The sequence below is a fragment of the Ursus americanus genome, chromosome 15 (assembly GCF_024610735.1).
Source record: "Ursus americanus isolate L20-20 chromosome 15, mUrsAme1.1.p, whole genome shotgun sequence".
In the NCBI taxonomy this organism is placed as follows: Eukaryota; Metazoa; Chordata; class Mammalia; order Carnivora; family Ursidae; genus Ursus; species Ursus americanus.
The window spans coordinates 18,778,180-18,798,214 of record NC_142141.1 but is presented as its reverse complement, the minus strand read 5'-3'; the positions used below and the strand labels follow the sequence as shown (position 1 = coordinate 18,798,214).

The following is a 20,035-nucleotide window of genomic DNA, read 5'->3' as shown; positions in this document are numbered from 1 at the left end:
AACAAATGTGTATTATATGGGTATTTATATGTGCATTTGTTTAGAGAAAGTTGTGGAAGGCTACACAAGCAACTGTGAATAAGGATCACCTCTTCATTGCGGAATGAGAAGGAAGACGGAGGAAAGTACTTTTTCCAGATGTGATTAGAGGAAGTCTAGAGCAGCAATATTCAATAGAACATTCAGTGATGATGGAAATGTTTTATACTGTGCTTTCCAGTAGGGAAGCCACTAGCCACATGTGGCAATTGAGCAACTGAAATGCGGCTAGTGTGACTAAGAAACTGATTTTTTTTTTTTTTTAAGCAGGCTCTACGCCCAATGTGGGGCATGAACTCACAAGCCCAAGATCAAAAGTCACATACGCTTCTGACTGAGCCAGCCGGGCACTCTAAGAAACTGAATTTTTAATTTAATTTTAATTAATTTAAATTTTAAACTCCCATATATGGCTAGCAGCTAACTTATTGGACAGCACAATTCTAGAATCAAAGTGGATGGAATCACATCCTGTTTCTAGAACTTTCTAAGTGTCAGTCTCTGAATTTAATTTCTTCATCTGTGGTAAGGGATTTTTCTACAGTAAATTGTGTCGAATCTGCTCAACACTACACTTCGGAAAACACTGATAATGTAATTATCACAACTGGGTCTGAGCTAAAGAGCGATCTGACTGTAATAGAGATTTGGGGCTCTCCAGCAAATGGGGAATAGATGTCAATAAAGAACAAGTGGTAGATTGAGTCTTGGGGCACATTAACACTTAGGGCCATAGAAAAAGAGGATCCAGCCACAGATACTAAGAACAAACACAGAACAATAGGAAGAAAATCAGGATAAGTGGTATCACTCCCTGAGAGCGAAAGGAAGAGAAAGTCTTAAGAAGTATGGTTTAGTTAGTGGGGTCAAATGCTACAAAAAGGTCAAGTGTGATAAAGATTAAGAAATAACCACTGCACTTACATTGAACTTTTGCTTAATGGCTTCATTGGAGGAGCGGAGCGAGAAGCCAGATTGCATTAGTTTAAGGAGGAAATGGGAGGCAGGGAAATGGATATTTGGAACAGAAGAGTTTGGCTCAAAAGTAAAGGAAGGAGAAAGGAGAGTAGCCAGAAGTTGTTAAAGGGTCAAGGGAAAGTTGTTAGGGGCTTTTGTTTGTTATGCTCACAGGCAGAGGGGACGGTTCCAATAGAAAGCAAAAGACCAGAGATACAGATAAGAACGGAATGTACATATATCAAGACCTCTTTTAGAGTTCTCATAGTCATGGTCCTCGTTCAAAGCTCAAACTAGACACCCTTCCACTAAGATCAGGATCAAAGCAACGTATGCCCCCTCCTCTTCACCATCATACTGCAGTCTTAACCAATGCAAAGACAGGAAAAAGAAATAAAAGGTATATAGATGGGGAAGGAAGAAATAAATCTCTTTTGTTCACGTGTGACATAATTGTTTACATAGGAAATCCCACAGAAATGACCCTCCCCCCAAAACAATTCCTGGAATAAGCCATTACAGCAAGGTTGCAGGATACAAGGTTAATATCAAAAGTCTATTGCTTTCCTATATATCAGCAATGAAAAATTGGAACTTGAAATTAGAAACATAAAACCATCTATATTAGTACCAAAAAATGAAATATTTAGTATAAATCTAACAAAATTTGTATAAGATATATATGAGAAAAGCTACAAAATGATGAAAGAAAACAAAGAATTAAATAAATGGACAGATATTCCATGTTCATGAATCAGAAGACTTTGTATTGTTAAGAGTCAGTTCCTCCCAACTTGATCTATAGACTCAAAGTAATCCCATCAAAACCCCAGAAAGTCATTTTGTGGGTATTGACAAACTGATTCTAAAGTGTGTGGAGAGAGGCAAAAGACCCAGAATAGTCAACATAATACTGGAGAACAAAGTCAGAGGATTGACGCTACCCAATTTCAAGCTTTACTTTAAAGCTACACCAATCCAGACAGTGTTCTATTAACCAGACGATAGAAAAATAAATACATGGACAAAATAGAGAGCCAGGAAAGAGAAGCACGCAGATACAGTCATCTGCTCTTTGACAAAGGAGCGAAGGCAATCCAATGGAGAAAGGATTGTTTTTTCAACAAATGGTGCTGGAACAACTGGATATCCATGGGCAAAAAAAACAAACCTAGATGCAGACCTTACGCCCTTAGAAATATTAACTCAAAATGGATCATAGCCTGAAATATAAAGTGTCAAACTATAAAACTCCTAGAAGATAATGTAGGAAAAAATCCGGATGACCTTAGGTATGGCAATGACTTTTTAGATACAAGACCAAAGACATGATCCATGTAAGGAAAACAATGATAAACTGGACTACATTAAAATTAAAAAGTTCAGCTCTGCAAAGTCACTGTCAAGAGAATGGGAAAACAAGCCACGTATCGGGAGGAAATTTTTTGCCAAAGATATCTCATATGACCAAATGCAAAATGCAAAATATGCAAATTACACTTAAAACTCAACAGTAAGAAAATCAACAACCTGATTGAAAAATGGCCAAAATATCTGAATAGACACTTCACCAAAGAAGATACATAGATGGCAAATAAACAATAAGAACACGTTCAACCTCCCGTGTTATTAGAGAATGCTAACTAAAACAACGATGTTACTACATACTGACTAGAATCGTATGGCCCACCAGCTGCAGGCCTGGACGTGCAGCAGCAGGAACTCTCATTCACTGCTGATGGGGCTGCAAACTGGCCACTTTGGAAGCCAGTTTAATAGTTTCCTACAATACTAAACCTACTCTTACCATGCAAGCCATCAAATATGTTCCTTAACCTGCAAGCGAATGTTTATAGCAGCTTTATTCAGAGCTGCCCAAACTTGGAAGCAACCAAGATGTCCTTCAATAGGTCCATGAATAAACAAACTATGGTACATCAAAACAATGAACTATTATTCCACGATTAAAGGAAATTAGCTATGAAGCCACAAAAATAAATAGAGGGACCTTAAATGCATACTACTTAGTGAAAGAAGTGAATCTGAAAAGACCGTATACTATACAATTCCAACCTTATAACGTACTGGAAGAGGTGAGACCAAAAAAAAAAAAAAAAAGGTTAGTGGTTGTTCTGGGTTTGGGGGGAGTGAGGGTTGAAGAGGTGGCACAAAAGGGCTTTTTCGGGCAGCACAACTATTCTCTCTGATACTATGATGGTGGATACACGTCCTTTTGCCTTTTCCCAAACCCACAGAATGCACAATGCAAAGCATGAACCCTCAGGTAAACTATGGACTTCGGTTGATAATGATGTGTCAATGTTGGTCTACCAGTTACACCAAATGTCCCACACTGGGGAGAGCTGCTGATGGTGGAGGTGAATGTGTGTTCAGGAGAGAGGAGGGTGCTTAGACGGGAACTTTCTGTACTTTCCACTCAATTTTGCTGTGAGTCTAAAACTGCTCTTAAAAAAAAAAAAAAAGACTCTATTGAGAAATGTGTGAATCGGCCATCATCCAAGGTGCCGGAACTGCCAGATAGAACGAACCCCATCTCAGCAATCCACAGTACAAAACAAAGAAGGTTACCTTAGAGCATTTCCTCATAGGCCGAAGGGGATTTTCTTCTTTGCTTATTTTTACAACTTGTGGAAGAAAACATTCAGTTCTTAGGAGGCCCGGGGACAGTCAGCTAGACAGCCAAGGGCCAACTTCCTGAGAAGCTTTACAAAAGCGTGGCAGCGTCCAGACTTCTCCTTCCCAGGGCTGCCAATACAATGTCGTTGCCATGGAAGCCAGGTAGGACAGGTCTGCTGTTGAGCTGGAGACATGCCCATTCCTACATGGCTGTTCACCGCCCCAGCCCGTTGTTGATGTTTTCTCGTTTTAGTCTGTACTGTGTTATGTTTTCCAGAGCACTCGTCACGCACAACCAGAAAACTTGCTGTCATTTTCCCTCCCCCTCTCTCTAGGTCAGTGGTTTGCAAACCTTGGCTGTACATTGAAATCACCTGGGGAGATTGAAGAACTATAAACATCTGGGCCCCCTCCTCCTGAAATTCTGATTCAATTGGTCTGGGCACAGGTAGGTTGGCCAAGCTTCCCCGGTGATTGTAATTTCCAGCCAATGTTGCAAATTATTGGTCTCAGAGAGTCCTTGAGATTCACACAGACTCCTACACTCCAGCCACTCATATGAAAAGAGTTGTGCCTATCTCATAAAATGAATTTTAAAGACACTCTTCCCTTCCCCACTCCATCCCAGCACATACAGGAAGGTTCTAGGAAATGAACTTTCAGACAATCTATTCACTCCTGTTCACAGATATGTATTAAGCACCTACATGTGAGTGCTAGGCACTGAGAAGCTAGATACTTCCCTCAAAGAGTTCAGTATAAAAATCATTATCAACCAAACACCTTTATTACAAAGGACTGAGTTAGAGGGTCACTAGTTATGGTTGTAGTTTTGTACAGACTCTGTTTGACAGGTCTCTGCCCTGGCTCAGAGCTGCGCCAGCCAGGAGGAGGAGGGAGCCTGTTTCTAATTCACTCAAAGATGCCACACGTGCTAGGGAGGGTCCTGGCCTCACGTAGCGTAACCCGAGCTAGGCGTCAGTGGTGTGGTTGGCATAGGGGAGGTACTCCACTGTACTCCACTCTACTCCCCGAGGGAGCAAAAAGGGCTGGACGGAAGTATTCATAAAGCGCATTTAATGCTATCTAGGAGGAGGAGGTCCAAAAGGCTGAAGAGTTAACACTTGAGCTGAGCCATGAGGAATGACACAGCCAGTGGAGAGGGAGAAGGCAAGCATATCTGGAAGGGGAGTTGACCTGTGGAGGAGAGAGTGGGTATCCGAGGCATTTCTCTCCACCGGAGCACAGCAGAGAGGGGCTGCACGAGGCAGACAAGGAAGCTGTGAAGGGCTGATGACAAAGTGGAACCTTCACCCACTGGGGAACAGTGGGAGCTGTTCAGCTAACATGGTGCACGATCAGATCTCGGTGTTTTAGGTTATACTGATGGCCCTGGGGGGGGAAGGACTGGAGGGAGTGGGGAAAGACACTAATAGCAACCGAAGACTCTAAGTCAGAGCTGGACGGGCCCTCGAGAGACCCAAGGGAACTTTACAGTTAGATTCCTGGGAGTCTTAGCGATGAGACTCTCCCACAGCCCTGCGCACACCGGGCTCACACGCCACATCAAAGTGAGTCGTCGTCTGTCCGGCCTCTGCAGGGGGAGGAGTGCCGTCCTGTTGTACCTCCTCAGATAATCTGATGTCATCAGAACCCAAGTCTTGGGAGGATGTGTATCTAAGGGGGCCCGCAATCAACTGACAAGAGACCTTGATCAGAGGAAGAACAAAGAACAAATTGTTACTTCTTTCCTTCCAGAGAGCGCTGTGAACCCTGAAGAAACATATCTGCACAAACGAGGCTATGAAATGCGGTGTCTATGCCTCCCCTACATTTCTTAGGTTTTCCTGTATGTGGGGGACTCTGAGGGATTTTGTTTATCCTCCAAACTGGCATCAAAATACCCATCCACTCTAAATATAAAGTGGCTGCATTCATTTCCCGAGATTCACTTCTGAAATAAGTAGAAACGAAGGACAATTACATGCTCTTATGTCTACATACTCTTTCATGAAATCTGAGTATTTTGGTTGAAATGTAAAATAACTTGTCGTAGCTTGTCTTCTGTAATTTAAACAAACAATAAATAAATACTTAGGCGCATCTGGATGGCTGGAGGCTAAGCCTCCGACTCTTGATTTGGGCTCAGGTCATGATCTCAGGGTCCTGTGATCGAGCCCCACATCAGGCTCCCTGCTTGGTGGGGAGTCTGCTTGAGATTCTCCCTCCCTCTCCCTCTGCCCCTCCCCACCTTCTCTCAAATAAATCAATCTTTTAAAAATACATGCATACATACGTACATACTTAGGTCCCACCCGTCTTATGAATCAGAATCTCTAGGAGTCGGGCCCAGGACTCTGTATTTTAATAACCTCCCAGAAGCTCTAACCTGTTGCTTCCCTGACTTCATGCATCTACAGGACCTTTGCTATCCTCACATTGCCCTTTGGGTATTTCACTCGAGTTGTTTTAGATTAATTAACTTTAAAATTGTAGTCATCCTAAACAATATCCATTACATCACGGTTTTAATGCCTTGTTTTGCAAAAGTACACATCAACACCTAACTATGTTAAAAATCTATTTCGGGCCAGTGGAAGGCACCCCGGCACCACCCTACCACTGCGAGTGGCGAGTTTGGGAGACTGGATCCAGCTGTGCCGGGCACAGGGTGATAGGAGCCAAACTGGCATCCCGTCCCTTTCTTCCAGGACGCCTCTTGCTAGGCCTGGGTGCCCTCACGCAGCTCGGTGGGAAGCCTCTCACTGCCAGAATGCATCCCCCTTCCCCTCTCCTTCCCCTTCTTCTGTTACCCCGACCACACTAACTCCTAAGGTCTGATCTGAGAACAGTGTCCCTGAAGCACATTAAGGCACGTTACAATATAATTTGGTGACGGATAGCAGGTTTAATCCCAAATATGCAAACGTGCTTTGTTTTCCAAGAGTGGGACTCTTCTCCAACAGATGTGTTCTTAGAGCCCTTTCTACCCAGCACTTGCCAGTTACCAGCGCCATTTCTTGCCAGTCTTTGGGGGGGGGGGTGGTGTCACTGCTGCAGCCATACTGGTTTTCAGTGCTCAGAACACACCTTATTTTCTCTCGGTACGCAAGCTTCCTCCTGACATAGGGCCTTTGCATTTGGTGGACCCCCTGAAGAGGCTACTGCCTACACATCCATTTGGTTTCAACTTAAATGTCACCTCTTACTCAGAGGCAGCTCCTGACCAACCCAGCTGAAGTGACACCACTCCCCACAACACCCACATCCTCCAGGTATCTCTCTCACGGCGACTTTCAACCAGAGGTGATAATACGTCTCAGGAGACATCTGTAGTTGTCACAACTGGAGGGGCCCAACTGTCTCCTCCAGTGGGTAGAGCACAGGGGAGCTGCCAGATATCCTACGAGGCACAGGAGGGCCTCCATAACCAAGGGCTATCTGGCCCCAAATGCCACAGCTGAGAAGCCCAGGTACCACTCTATTCTTTTTCCCCTCCATATTAATTAGTACCAGAATTGATAGTTTGGGGGTTTCTTCCCTACTAAATTGGAGCTCCTGGGGGAACTGGAGTTAAATCTTCCCTACTTGCCCTTGTCCTGGGAGTCCACACCAAGTTAAAGATGCCAGGCTCCAACTAACAGATGAACCTGAGAAAGCAACAAGTCAATCTTCAAAATGAAAACAAAAATCTTTAATGAGCTTACCTACAAATGAAACTAGTCACAAAGAGTCCCTCATATTTTCATGTACTCACAAAATGATCTTAGTGATTAGTGATTAGCCATTAGTGAAAGATTGGTTCTGCTACTTCTTAAAGACGTGCAAAATTTCCCAAGTTTGAATATCTTAGTTATGCCAGTGTCCTCATATCCCAAGATAAATTATAGAAAATGGAACTTCAATTGTCTCGAAGGATTGAAAACAAAACTCAATACGTTCTACAACATGGATATAGTCACAGAAAGAATTAAGTATTAACTAATACCTTCCCTACCTCCCTTCTCACCTGTTCATCCACTATGGTACACATTTTTCTACAGTATGAAATTAGCCAAATTACCCAGTATCAGCTTTTCCAAAAAAGATACATTATTCCCGCCCCCCAGAAAGTACTGTATGGCAAAAGACATATGAATGCAACACCACTGAAATTATTTACTAAGCACTAAGGCTAAATCTGCTATTACTGCAAACTCAACCAAAAAAACAAAAAACTAAAACCAAAACCAAAAAGCTCTTTGCATTTCTGTAGTGTTTTCCACTTTCCAAAGACTTGAAGTAACATGTCATTGGAATTACTGCTACACACCGATATAATTATGGAAATAATTATGCCTGATCGATGAGAAAACGTAGGCAACAAGAAAGATTCATCTTAATGTCATCCAGTGTTTCTGTTAAGAGTTAAGACTAGAACTCAGGTCCTAGTCCTAATTCTGCGTACCACCTCCTTTCCCGTGTCTTTACATGTTGTTTCACAGAACGCTACTGGCTAGGCCAGTAGTCTCTGTGTTCATGGGTTTCAAGCAAGTTTTGGAAATGCTGGATTAACAAAGTTAACAATACTCCCAGAACTTTCAATGTGCCATCATAAATCTCCAGGAAGGGTATGAAAAATAGAGCTGTCATAAATCCAAAGTCCCAGTCACAAAGCAGGGAACAAATGTGTGTGCGCTGGAAAGGTGAGGACTAGGGGCAGGGGGCAGGGGATGTAGCACCATTTAAGGGGGCCCTGACTATGTAGGTATGCTGTCCAATGTTGCCAGGTCTTTCCAGAGAAGCTCCAAATCCAGGCTTTACTCTGAAATCTCCATGTTTATGCATGTTGTCTTGAATTTAAAAGAAAAACACTACAGTTTAAGCAAAATTTCCTGGGCCCGATCAGGTCTTGGCCCCATTTGGAAAACCCAGCATAGCATATTTAACAATCTTATTTGCCCATATAACCTTTATGCAGAGGTCCTGTCCATTTCCTAGAACGCCACAGAACACAATGTCAAAGATGCTGTCTTCAGAAATAAACAAGCATCCTGCCCTCCTAGTCCACTATGGTGTAACTCTGAACCCTAAGCAGGAGTTATTTCAGGGTCTACTCAGGTTGAAATTAATACCCAGCCTCCTTAACCTTTCATGTAGCAATGTTTCTGGTGACTAAAAATATCCTCACCATTAGCCTTTTCTTAACTCTGGAAAAACCAAAAATTTAATTGCACTGTAAAAAAAGGAATAGCATTGGAATTGCTTTGCTATTAAAAAACAAAACAAGACAACAACAACAACAAAAAAAACCTTCATCCTTCCAAAACAATTTTAAAAATTGCAGTGGTCTGAGGACAATTTAGAATTTTGATTGAAACTAGTAACACTCTCAAACAACACTATTATATTTGCAAAGTAACTTTTCTAAAGCAGGAAGCCTTTTAGCCTTCTCCCTTTTCTTTTCCTTCTATTTATTTCTTCCCTGCCTCATTCTAAAAATTAGTTCAAAGAGTGTGACAATTGTCTATACAAGTGCTTGGAACTGGAACAGGTGTAGCAGAAATACCATGCAATAAGTCATATGGCAACTGATTTTCTTTCCCTGGTATCTGCTTGGTCCACTTACTACCCTAGTTTCTTCTAACTGCTAAACCCTGGGTCCAGGGAAAGCCTTAATACCGTGTATTTCCAGAGCCATGCGAAATCAGATTGACCTATAATGGTGAAATCAGACTCACTTCTATTTCCCCATGGGGGAAATAAAAACCTGTGTATCCCCGTGATTTGAAAGCCCTGGGGAACCTACAAAATGTAACATTTGGAGTTACAAGGTAAAAAAACAAGAGATTATCATGAAATGCTTCCAAGTGAAGTCCTTTAAGTCCCAAATCAGATTTGCAGATTTTAACTCCTAGTCTGCTCTTCTTGACAGCTTTGGTAACCAAGGTGGTCGTTCTTCTCCTGTCTCACCAGTGAGAATTCTTGATGGATATAAGGTTCATATGATCCAAAGAGAATATGTAATTCTAAGTGTTCATGTTTGGGAGAAAGATTGAACGAGTTTTAGCATAAAAAATTAGGACCCTATGACCAATGAGGTTGACTGTACACAGAGGAACCAAAGTCTCTACCCAACCTAACTGGCATGTTGGAATATCATTTGAAATGGACAGAAAAATCATTCTAGAGCTTAAAGGAACTCTGACATGGTGATATCTTGTCACTGTCGTCTGCAGTCAAGGGCACAAATCCTTAGAGGGCCACTGGGTCTTAATCCATGACATAAAGATTGTCCTCGATAATGTAGATATTGTCTTCTGCTCGGACACCCACTTCAGCTGCACTTTGCAAAGCTCCAGTCCGAGGGTCGTTCAACGAAACCATGCTACAGAAAGAATAACATGAGTCTTTAAGGAAAAGCAGACCACTTCTAAAGCACGACGAGCACATTTATGTACCTGCAGGCAAGGCTGGGTATTTGCAACTCCCAGAGCCCTACGAAGTGAATAGGAGATCCATATTGAGTTGCAGGAGAGTCTGTTTAATAAGCAGGTAGAAAACCTAAGTATTCTCCTTGAGAAAACTTGTGTAATAGAATAAAAAAATCGAAAATCTAAGAAGACTGGTGTCAGACGTCGAATTGAAGTCCTAAACCAAGATGCGTGTTCTCAAGGGTAGCTAAGAAATGGTTTGGCTGCTGTTTTTCTAACCGTGGATTGTACTCTTCCGCAGAGGGTTATTAAATCTATTTAGCGGTCTACAACTTGCATTTAGGATAAACACAGATACAAACTGTATCAGAACATATTGGCTAGGGGCACCTGGGTGGCACAGCGGTTAAACGTCTGCCTTCAGCTCAGGGCGTGATCCCAGCGTTATGGGATCGAGCCCCACATCAGGCTCCTCCGCTATGAGCCTGCTTCTTCCTCTCCCGCTCCCCCTGCTTGTGTTCCCTCTCTCGCTGGCTGTCTCTATCCTGTCAAATAAATAAATAAAATCTTTAAAAAAAAAAAAAAGAACATATTGGCTACAGTAAAACAGTGTTGCTTCACATAAGTGTATACTGAATCATGGTGTCAGATATCTTACTGCGCCCACGATCTGAATTTGAAAGCCATGGGTTAGACAACTTGCATAACAACGTACACTCCTACGGTCCGTGTACAGAAAGGTCATGTGTGCAGTTTTGGTACAGCTGCTCTTTTATCATTGGTAGAAAGTGCCTATTTTTATTACTTAAGCCTGCCCACAAATGGTAATGGAACATACTGAGGCTTCACTCAGCTCTGATCTTTAAGTGACACTCATACATGTGTGAGAACAGGTTAGATGTCAGTGGCTTAAAATGAGTCAGTGTGATATAACTGCAAAGAAAGAAAGAAAGAAAAAAAAGTCATGAAGAAATACTCAAGGTTTTTTGTTCTTGTCTCTTTATATTTTATAAGATTTTCTACAATAAATACTTTCTTTTATGATTGGGTGATAAAAAGTCAGCCTTTAGAAAAAGTTAGCCGTGAAAGAACAGAGATTGGCTAAAAGGATGCTATGTTCCCTGCTTTTCTGCCTGTTAGGAGTAATTTCTTTCTTCCATTCTTGGAAGCAGTCAAAAACTCCATCTTAGGTCTTTTAGAGTCCCACACCCATAACTGAGTTTTTTACCGGCAGTGTGGTGTGACTTTGGATGTCACTTAACACTTCCAAACCTGTTCTCCAGTCTGTATGCTGAGAATAAGAGCACCTATGTCAGGCGTGCATTGCCGCAATACTAGAAAGCCAGCGTTCATGGAGCACTTACAGTGCGCTGGGCATTGTTCGAGGTGCACTCAGCGGACTGGCTCATGTAATTAACTCAGATCTAGGAAAGACTGTGTGCAAACATCCAATGAAAGAGAACTAGAGATAATGTGTGGCAATCTAAGAGGGATGGATTTTGAATCAAAGACCTTGCTGTAATGCCCAAGCTGTACCAATGAAGCAAGCTACTTGGATTTGGAAGTAAGCAGTGGCTTCCTACTGTTACAACTATTCTAGCAGATGACCACCGGCCATATGCAAGTAAAGGGGATTTAAGTTTTCATTGGGCAGTAGGATGGATTTACAAAAATTGTAAATTCCAATACCTAAGAGGCCAGATCGCCAATACAAATGAGCAGAGCAGGCTGGGAATGGAACAGCGGGGAACTGTGGAGAGCTGGAGGCACTTGCCCTACCATGGTGCCTTTGCACTTCTTCAGCCTGGAGGTGTCTTCTTCCAGATCTTTGCAGAGCTGCCTTCTGTTCCTTCGGGACTCCCTCAAATAGCCCATTACATTGCTCTGTTTTCCCCCATGGTATTTCTCTAGAAGCATTAAAAGGACTCTGTTCATTTGCTTATGTGTTTTCTGTCTGTTTTGTTCATCTCTTTGAAATATAGTAGACATTCAATAAACACTCAATAAACAAAGCACTGAATGAAATTAAAGAACAAACCAAACAACTCATTCAAATGTTCCATCAAACAAAATTTGTGATCTCTTGCTCTAAGAGGTTAAGACTGAGGTGCTCCTTCTGTAGTAATTAGGGCACAATTCCAGAGAAATACAGAAAACTAAAAGTATCACTAGAAGTTGTGGATAACAATAGAGGTGCTCATCGAGCTAGATTTTCAGGATCTAGGGTAAAAAATGAAGAGTTTAGGAGAAAAAGAGGAGAAAGACAGAGAAAAAAATTTTCCTTATTTTTAGTAGAGTAGAAATATCAAAAGGTATTGACACAAACCCTTTCAAACTTACTTTAGTTGTTCCGGCTTGTTTCTTATGCATAAATATTCTAAATTGGGGAAGAGTTGAAGAGAAAATTAAACACGTCAGCCAAAGAGTTTATGAGATCTTTTTTCAAACAAGTATATTATTTCTACTACTTTCCTATGAACAAAATCTATACAGAGCTAGAGCCTGAAAAAATAAATTTAGAAGAAAGCATGTTTAAAAAGGGGGGGGGGCAGACTGGACAATTTCTGAGTTACTCAGGTAACTCCTTTTGAGTCAGTAAGACCCAAAGAAATATCTTGGTATAAAGTATTTCATTTTCATTAATGGTTTAGTGTATTCACCCGCATGCCCAGGCTTACTTTAATGCAATTATTAATAATTAAATTTCATTTTAAAAAATGAATGATTGTGGCTCTTTCATAGGAGACGGACTACACACACACACACACCACACACACACACCATGCACACACCACGTGCACACACACACACATACACAAACACAACTGCTGGAGGGCCACCTTTTGAAGCCCTTCTTCTAGCCCTAGCCCTGAAATCAGTTTCCCTCCCAATGTTCCATTTGCCTCTCCTGTTAAATGGGTCTTATAAAACTCAACAATATCATCCCGCATGGGGACAAAAACTGGTTCCTGAGGGGAGTGGAAAAGGAGTGAACAAATCGTATATATTATAATGGTTTGTTGCCTTCCAAATCCCGAGTCTATCGAAAATATTCTCATTTCTTAATATTTAATTCCACCTCTGGAGAATTTATATTGCATCTTTCTCTTCATAGGCCAATAATTAAAAAAAAAAGAATAGTTTAAGAAACAGAAATGTATGTGAATTCTCAATCACAGGGCATGTGGAGCCACTTGAACTCAGACAGTTTGCCTCTAGAGCCCTTGCTCCGTTCCCTGCGGTAAATCCTGAAATGACTTACTTTTGGTAACCATGACAACCAACACGGTGAGCAACACCGCAGCAGTAACGCAGAGGCCGATGTAGAGTCCCTTACTGGTGGTCATCCACGGGTTCTGTGCCAGCGACGCGTGCTAAGGAAACATCGGTGGATCAGAAAAGCATCTTGTTAGAATTATGGATAGAAGACATTCCCTAAGGGGCGCCTGGGTGGCTCAGTCAGTTAAGCGTCTGACTCTTGATTTTGGCTCAGGTCATGATCTCGGGGTTGTGAGACTGAGCCCCACAGCGGGCTCTTTGCTGGGCATGGAGCCTGCTTAAGATTCTCTCTCGCACTCCCTCTCCCTCTGCCCCTTCACTTCCCCCCACCCCCACCCCATGCTCTCTCTCTCCCTCTCTAAAAACAGACATTGCCTAAAATAATGTACTTTGACCCATTTATCTTTATTGGCCTTTGGCTATTTTTGACTTAAGAGGGGTAAGACCAAGTGATCCGAGGCTGTAACCATATGGTGAAATTCGAACACCATTTAAAATTCAAAATGTATTTGGGGATGGTAGAAATGTTTTATATCTTGAGTGGGTGGTATTTACATAGGTGTATGCATTTGTCAAAACTCAGACTGTATGCTTCAAATGGGTGTACTTTATTATATGTAAATTATACATATTTTTAACAATCAATAAGCTATTTCCATAAGTATATCCTGATATTAAAAAAGAAAACATAATTTTTGTTCATTCAAGTTGACCTAGTGATGTTACCTGAATATACTTAGTTACTGAATTTGATCCTTGATTATAGTCCTTTTTTTTTTTAAGTTATAATTCAAGATTCTTTGTCTGCATAAATGGACTCGAAAGTAGGTGTTCACAGATGTGGCCCTCGTTAACAACCAACCTGAAATGCTGTCAGGTGGGTGGAGATGCAGAAATTTGTTTAAACAGCCTAGTGCAGTTTGTAAAGGATCACCACCTTCTGGAATAAGCCTGAAATATGCCAGGCATCATGCTCAGTGATTTTACATAGCTTAGCTCTAATCCTAAAGAGATCCCAGAGGGTAAGTATTTAGCAGAAAAGAAGATCAGAGAGAAGGCTCAAGTCTCTTCTTGTATAAAAGTTTAAGCTCTAGAGTCAGGATCCCATCTCTTCAATTTAGCTGCTGTGTGACCCTGGACAAGTTATTTAGCCTCTCTGAACCTCCGTGCTTGTGTCTATCAACTACAGATTAAACAGCGTTCTTGGGGAAGGCACTTTTAGGTACTCCCTGATAAATACTATGAGTAAGATGGGGGACAAGGGAAAGTACTTAGTGTTTGGGCTTAAAGGGGAAGTGGCCAGTGTCTGGGTAGTGTTGTCACTACCTTACCAATGGGGGGTAACGTGGTTTGATGTAACGTGGGGCTGCAGGAGGCAGGCTTTGCTTTCATTTTTAGAAATATTACATAAAAACTGCACATTCATTTTAGAATGTGCAGCTAAGCATGAAAAAAGGAAAACTAAAACCGACCATAATCCTAACATCCAGAACAAACACTATTACCATTTTTCATTATATACTCTTCTAGAATTTTATCCTCCTAGCGTTTCTCTTAACAGAAACAATTCCTATATTCAATAGATGCCCCCCCACACACACACACATTTTAACGGTTGCTCTTTCCCCTAAACGATCAGTAGTAACCGTCTTCCCAGGTCAGTAAATGGCATTGCAGTGACTACATGCTTAATGGCAGTGTGCGGGCACGCTTAGCTGACTAAGTAATTAATCCCTTACTATTGAACATTCAAGTTGTTTTTAACATTTTCATGATTACAAACAGCAACAATGAACATCTTTTCTCATACATCTTCATGTACTCGTTCCATTCTCTCCTTAAAATAGAGTCCAGAAAGCTGGCCTATTGGGTCAAAATGTATGCTGCATGATTTCAAGATACGTGGGAAACCTCGCAACATCCTGAGTCAAGATAAAAAAAGGCCCATGACTTCACTGCTGCCTGTTGCAAACTTGCTTCTAAATCGCTTCTACTTTCTGCTAAACATATCTGTCTATAGGTAACTAAGGTCCAGAACAATCTCACCACTCAGAATGTGGGTTTTTTTTTAAATCCAGCATAGGTCTAGCCGTATAGCAATAAAAGAATCATTCACATAGTGGCAGTTCCCACATTTCGTAAGTATATACAAATTCAACCCACATCCATCAGATCAATCAGTGCCCATGCCACATACGCTGTTCAAAATTTGTATATCACTCCTATGTAGTGTTCTTATTGTCACTGACGTACACAACATAAACCCATTTGACCCCATGTTAAATAATCCCACCGTGCCTGAGCTTGAATTTCTCTTATCATGGCTGTGTTGACATTTCTCACTACTTGAGACCAGAAAGACTATTCTCATACCTCAAACTCTTTTTGTTTGCTGTTTCTGAGAGTTATTTGCACATACTAAAAGGAAACTTACTTCTCCCAGAGGAACAGTCCTATTGATAAATTTGTCTAACTTATTCGCAAAGATGAGGCTTTGATGAGCGTCATGAGACTAGGGCCCTGTAGTTTCTCAAGCTCGCTGTGGAAAAAGTATAAGAACATCTTTCAAAGTCACAAAGTTTATGGGGCACTTGAGTGGCTCAGTCGTTAAGTGTCTGCCTTTGGCTCAGGTTATGGCCCCAGGGTCCTGAGATCGAGTCCTATCTAGGGCTCCCTGCTCAGTGGGGAGTCTGCTTCTCCCTCTGCCCCTCCCCCTTGCTCATGCTCTCTCTCTCTCTCATTCTCTCTCTCGAATAAATAAATAAAACCTTTTTAAAAAAAAATAAGTCACAAATTTATTTAAGATGTTAATACCTTAATACGTCATCATCTGGGGAGGTTTATGTATAAAAAAACTCAACAGTGGCCTCAAAGTTTCTATAAAGAATGGCAGTGGGGTTAGAAAAGAATATGACGGAGGCTCTGTTGAAGCAAACACACGTTTGCTGACATAGTATTTTTGTTCTGGGCGGCTTCTACTCCACTGATTCAAAGTGTGTTATTTTCCTGGGCGAGTTAAGATGGCGGAGGAGTAGGGGACCCCTTTTTCAGCCGGTCCCCTGAGTCGAGCTGGATAGGTACCAGACCAGCCTAAATAACCACGGAATCAGCCTGAGACGCAGGATGATGCATCTGGATCTCTACAAATGAACATCTCCAGCGCTGAGTATTGAGGTACCAAGAGGGGAGCTGTAAACCGTGCACGGATATCGGAAGATAAACGGAAGGGGGAGGGAGCCGCCGTGTTTGGGCGCCGGGAAGCGGCAGCCACCTGCACGGGGGAGCGGGAAGACACACAGAGGGTACCTGCGAGAGAGCGGACTGAGACCGGTGAGCCGTGAACGCGCGCGCCACCAGGCATCTCCCGGAACACCGGAATCCCGGTGTGCTCACGGGATCCAGACTGAGACCGGGAACTCCCGGAGCGCGCGCGGGGCGGCTGGCGGCTGGCGGGCCACCTGCACGGGGGAGCGGGCGGACTCGCGGTCGGCACCCGCGAAACAGCAGACTGAGACCCTGAACCGGGTGCGCGCGCCACCAGGCTTCTCACGAAACTCCGGAATCGAGGTGTGCTCACCGGGCATAGACTGAGACCGGGAGACCCGGGAGCGCGCGGGGCGGCCGGTGGCTGGCGGCATTAGAAACACAAAGGACAGAGACGGGGCGGCCGGTGGCTGGCGGCATTAGAAACACAAAGGACAGAGACGCGCCGGCCCTGGAAGTGAGGGCAGGGTCGCCGAGTTGGTGCGCACATCCCGGGACGCTGCAGGGTTGAGCAGCACCAACAGTAACAGAGTTAAAGTGGCCAGAACATCAGTGGAGAACGGGCCGCAATCCCTCTGTTCTGCGACAATGCAGCCTCTGCTGCTCTGACCCTCAGAAGAGGCATAGCCGGCCGCCAGGGAAAGCCGCCAGAGAACAAAAGCCTGGAAATACCGGCTCAGAGAGTGCCCATCCCCATCCTCCCTCGCAGGGGCACGGAGACTCTACCCAAACAGGGTTGCCTGAGTATCGGCGCGGCAGGCCCCTCCCCCAGAACACAGAAGGCAGGCTGAAAAATCAAGAAGCCCACAACCCAGGCGCCTGGGTGGCGCAGTCATTGAGCGCCTGCCTTCAGCTTAGGGCGTGATCCCAGCGTTCCGGAAAGGAGTCCCTCATCGGGCTCCTCCGCTGGGAGCCTGCTTCTTCCTCTCTCACTCCCCTGCTTCTGTTTCGTTCTTGCTGTCTGTCTCCCTCTCTCAGATAAGTAAATAAATAAAATCTTTAAAGAAGAAGCCCACATCTCTAAGATCCCTATAAAACAAGGGGCACGGCCTGGGACCCAGTCAATAATTTTGGGCTCTGGAAACCCCGCAACCTCTCTTCATCAGAATGACAAGAAGGAGAAGCCCCCCCCAGCAAAGAAAGGACAGTGAGTCAGGGGCCTCTGCCACAGAAGTAACGGATATGGATGTAACCAAATTATCAGAAATGGAATTCAGAGTAACAATGGTCAAGATAATGAGTAGACTTGAAAAAAGTATTCAGGAAAATATTACTGAGAATATACAATCCCTAAGGGCGGAAATGAGAGCGAATTTGACAGAAATTAAAAATTCTATGAGCCAAATGCAGGCAAAACTAGAGGCTCTGACGGCCAGGGTCACGGAAGCGGAGGAAAGGGTTAGTGAATTGGAGGATGGGTTAATAGAGGAAAAATTAAAAATAGAAGATGGTCTTAAAAAAATCCACGCCCACGAATGTTGGCTACGGGAGATTACTGACTCAACGAAACGATCCAATGTTAGAATCATCGGCATCCCCGAGGGGGTGGAGAAAAACAGAGGTCTAGAAGAGATATTTGAACAAATTGTAGCTGAAAACTTCCCTAATCTAGCAAGGGAAACAAAAATTCGTGTCCAAGAGGCAGAGAGGACCCCTCCCAAGCTCAACCATGACAGACCTACACCACGTCACGTCATAGTGCAACTCGCAAATATGAGATCCAAGGATACAGTATTGAAAGCGGCCAGGGCAAAGAAATTTCTCACGTACCAAGGCAAAGGCATCAGAATTACATCAGACCTGTCTACACAGACCTGGAATGAGAGAAAGGGTTGGGGGAGCATTTTTAAAGCTCTTTCAGAGAAAAACATGCAGCCAAGGATCCTTTATCCAGCAAGGCTGTCATTCAGAATTGATGGAGAAATAAAGACATTTCAGAATCGACAGTCACTAGCCAATTTCGTAACCACGAAACCAGCCCTACAGGAGGTATTACGGGGGGTTCTATAAAAGTAAAAAGGCCCCAAGAGTGATACAAAACAGAAAGTCACAGCCAATACAAACAAAGACTTTACTGACAACATGGCAGAATTAAAAGCATATCTCTCAGTACTCAGCCTGAACATTAATGGTTTAAATTCTGGTTTCAAACGCCACAGGGTTGCAGATTGGATAAAAAGAAATGACCCATCCATTTGCTGTCTACAAGAGACTCATTTCGAACCCAAAGATGCATTCAGACTGAGAGTAAGGGGATGGAGTACCATCTTTCACGCAAATGGACCTCAAAAGAAAGCTGGGGTAGCAATTCTCATATCAGATAAATTGGATTTTAAACTACAGACTATAGTTAGAGATGCAGAAGGGCACTATATTATTCTTAAAGGAAGTATTCAACAAGTGGATATGACAATTATAAATATATATGCCCCCAACAGGGGAGCAGCAAGATACACAAGGCAACTCTTAACCAGAATAAAGAGACATATAGATAAAAATACATTAATAGTAGGGGACCTCAACACTCCACTCTCAGAAATAGACAGAACACCCTGGCAAAAACTAAGCAAAGAATCAAAGGCTTTGAATGCCATACTCGACGAGTTGGACCTCTTAGATATATATAGAACACTACACCCCAGAACCAAAGAATACTCATTCTATTCTAATGCCCATGGAACATTTTCAAGAATAGACCATGTTCTGGGACACAAAACAGGTCTCAGCCGATACCAAAAGATTGAAATTATCCCCTGCATATTCTCAGACCACAACGCTCTGAAATTGGAACTCAACCACAAGGAAAAATTTGGAAGAAACTCAAACACTTGGAGACTAAGAACCATCCTGCTCAGGAATGACTCGATAAACCAGGAAATCAAAAATCAAATTAAACAATTTATGGAGACCAATGAGAATGAAAATACAACAGTCCAAAACCTATGGGATACTGCAAAGGCAGTCCTAAGGGGGAAATACATAGCCATCCAAGCCTCACTCAAAAGAATAGAAAAATCTAAAATGCAGTTTTTATATTCTCACCTCAAGAAGCTGGAACAGCAACAGAGGGACAGGCCTAATCCACGCACAAGGAAGCAGTTGACCAAAATTAAAGCTGAAATCAATCAAGCAGAAACCAGAAGTACAGTAGAGCAGATCAACAGGACTAGAAGCTGGTTCTTGGAGAGAATCAATAAAATTGACAGACCACTGGCAAGACTTATCCAAAAGAAAAGAGAAAGGACCCAGATTATTAAAATTATGAATGAAAAAGGAGAGGTCACGACGAACACCATTGAAATTGGAAGGATTATTAGAAATTTTTATCAACAGCTATATGCCAATAAACTAAGCAATCTGGAAGAGATGGAATCCTTCCTGGAAACCTATAAACTACCAAGATTGAAACCGGAAGAAATTGATTTCTTAAACAGGCCAATTAATTA

General features: G+C 42.7%; 1 protein-coding gene across 6 annotated transcripts in view; it reads right to left on the bottom strand.

The window, feature by feature from the left end:
- Positions 1-6,457: 6,457 nt before the first annotated feature.
- The window catches only part of HAVCR1 (hepatitis A virus cellular receptor 1), a 29,637-nt gene continuing 16,059 nt past the window's right edge, over positions 6,458-20,035 (bottom strand). For all 6 annotated transcript variants that reach the window (XM_045791986.2, XM_045791985.2, XM_045791987.2 and 3 more), the window contains 3 exons: positions 13,309-13,420; positions 12,387-12,423; positions 6,458-10,000 (listed from right to left, as the gene is read on the bottom strand). In XM_045791986.2, the coding sequence (XP_045647942.2) occupies positions 9,886-10,000; positions 12,387-12,423; positions 13,309-13,420 (264 nt within the window). In that variant the 3' untranslated portion in view covers positions 6,458-9,885. The remainder of the gene's footprint in view (positions 10,001-12,386; positions 12,424-13,308; positions 13,421-20,035) is intronic.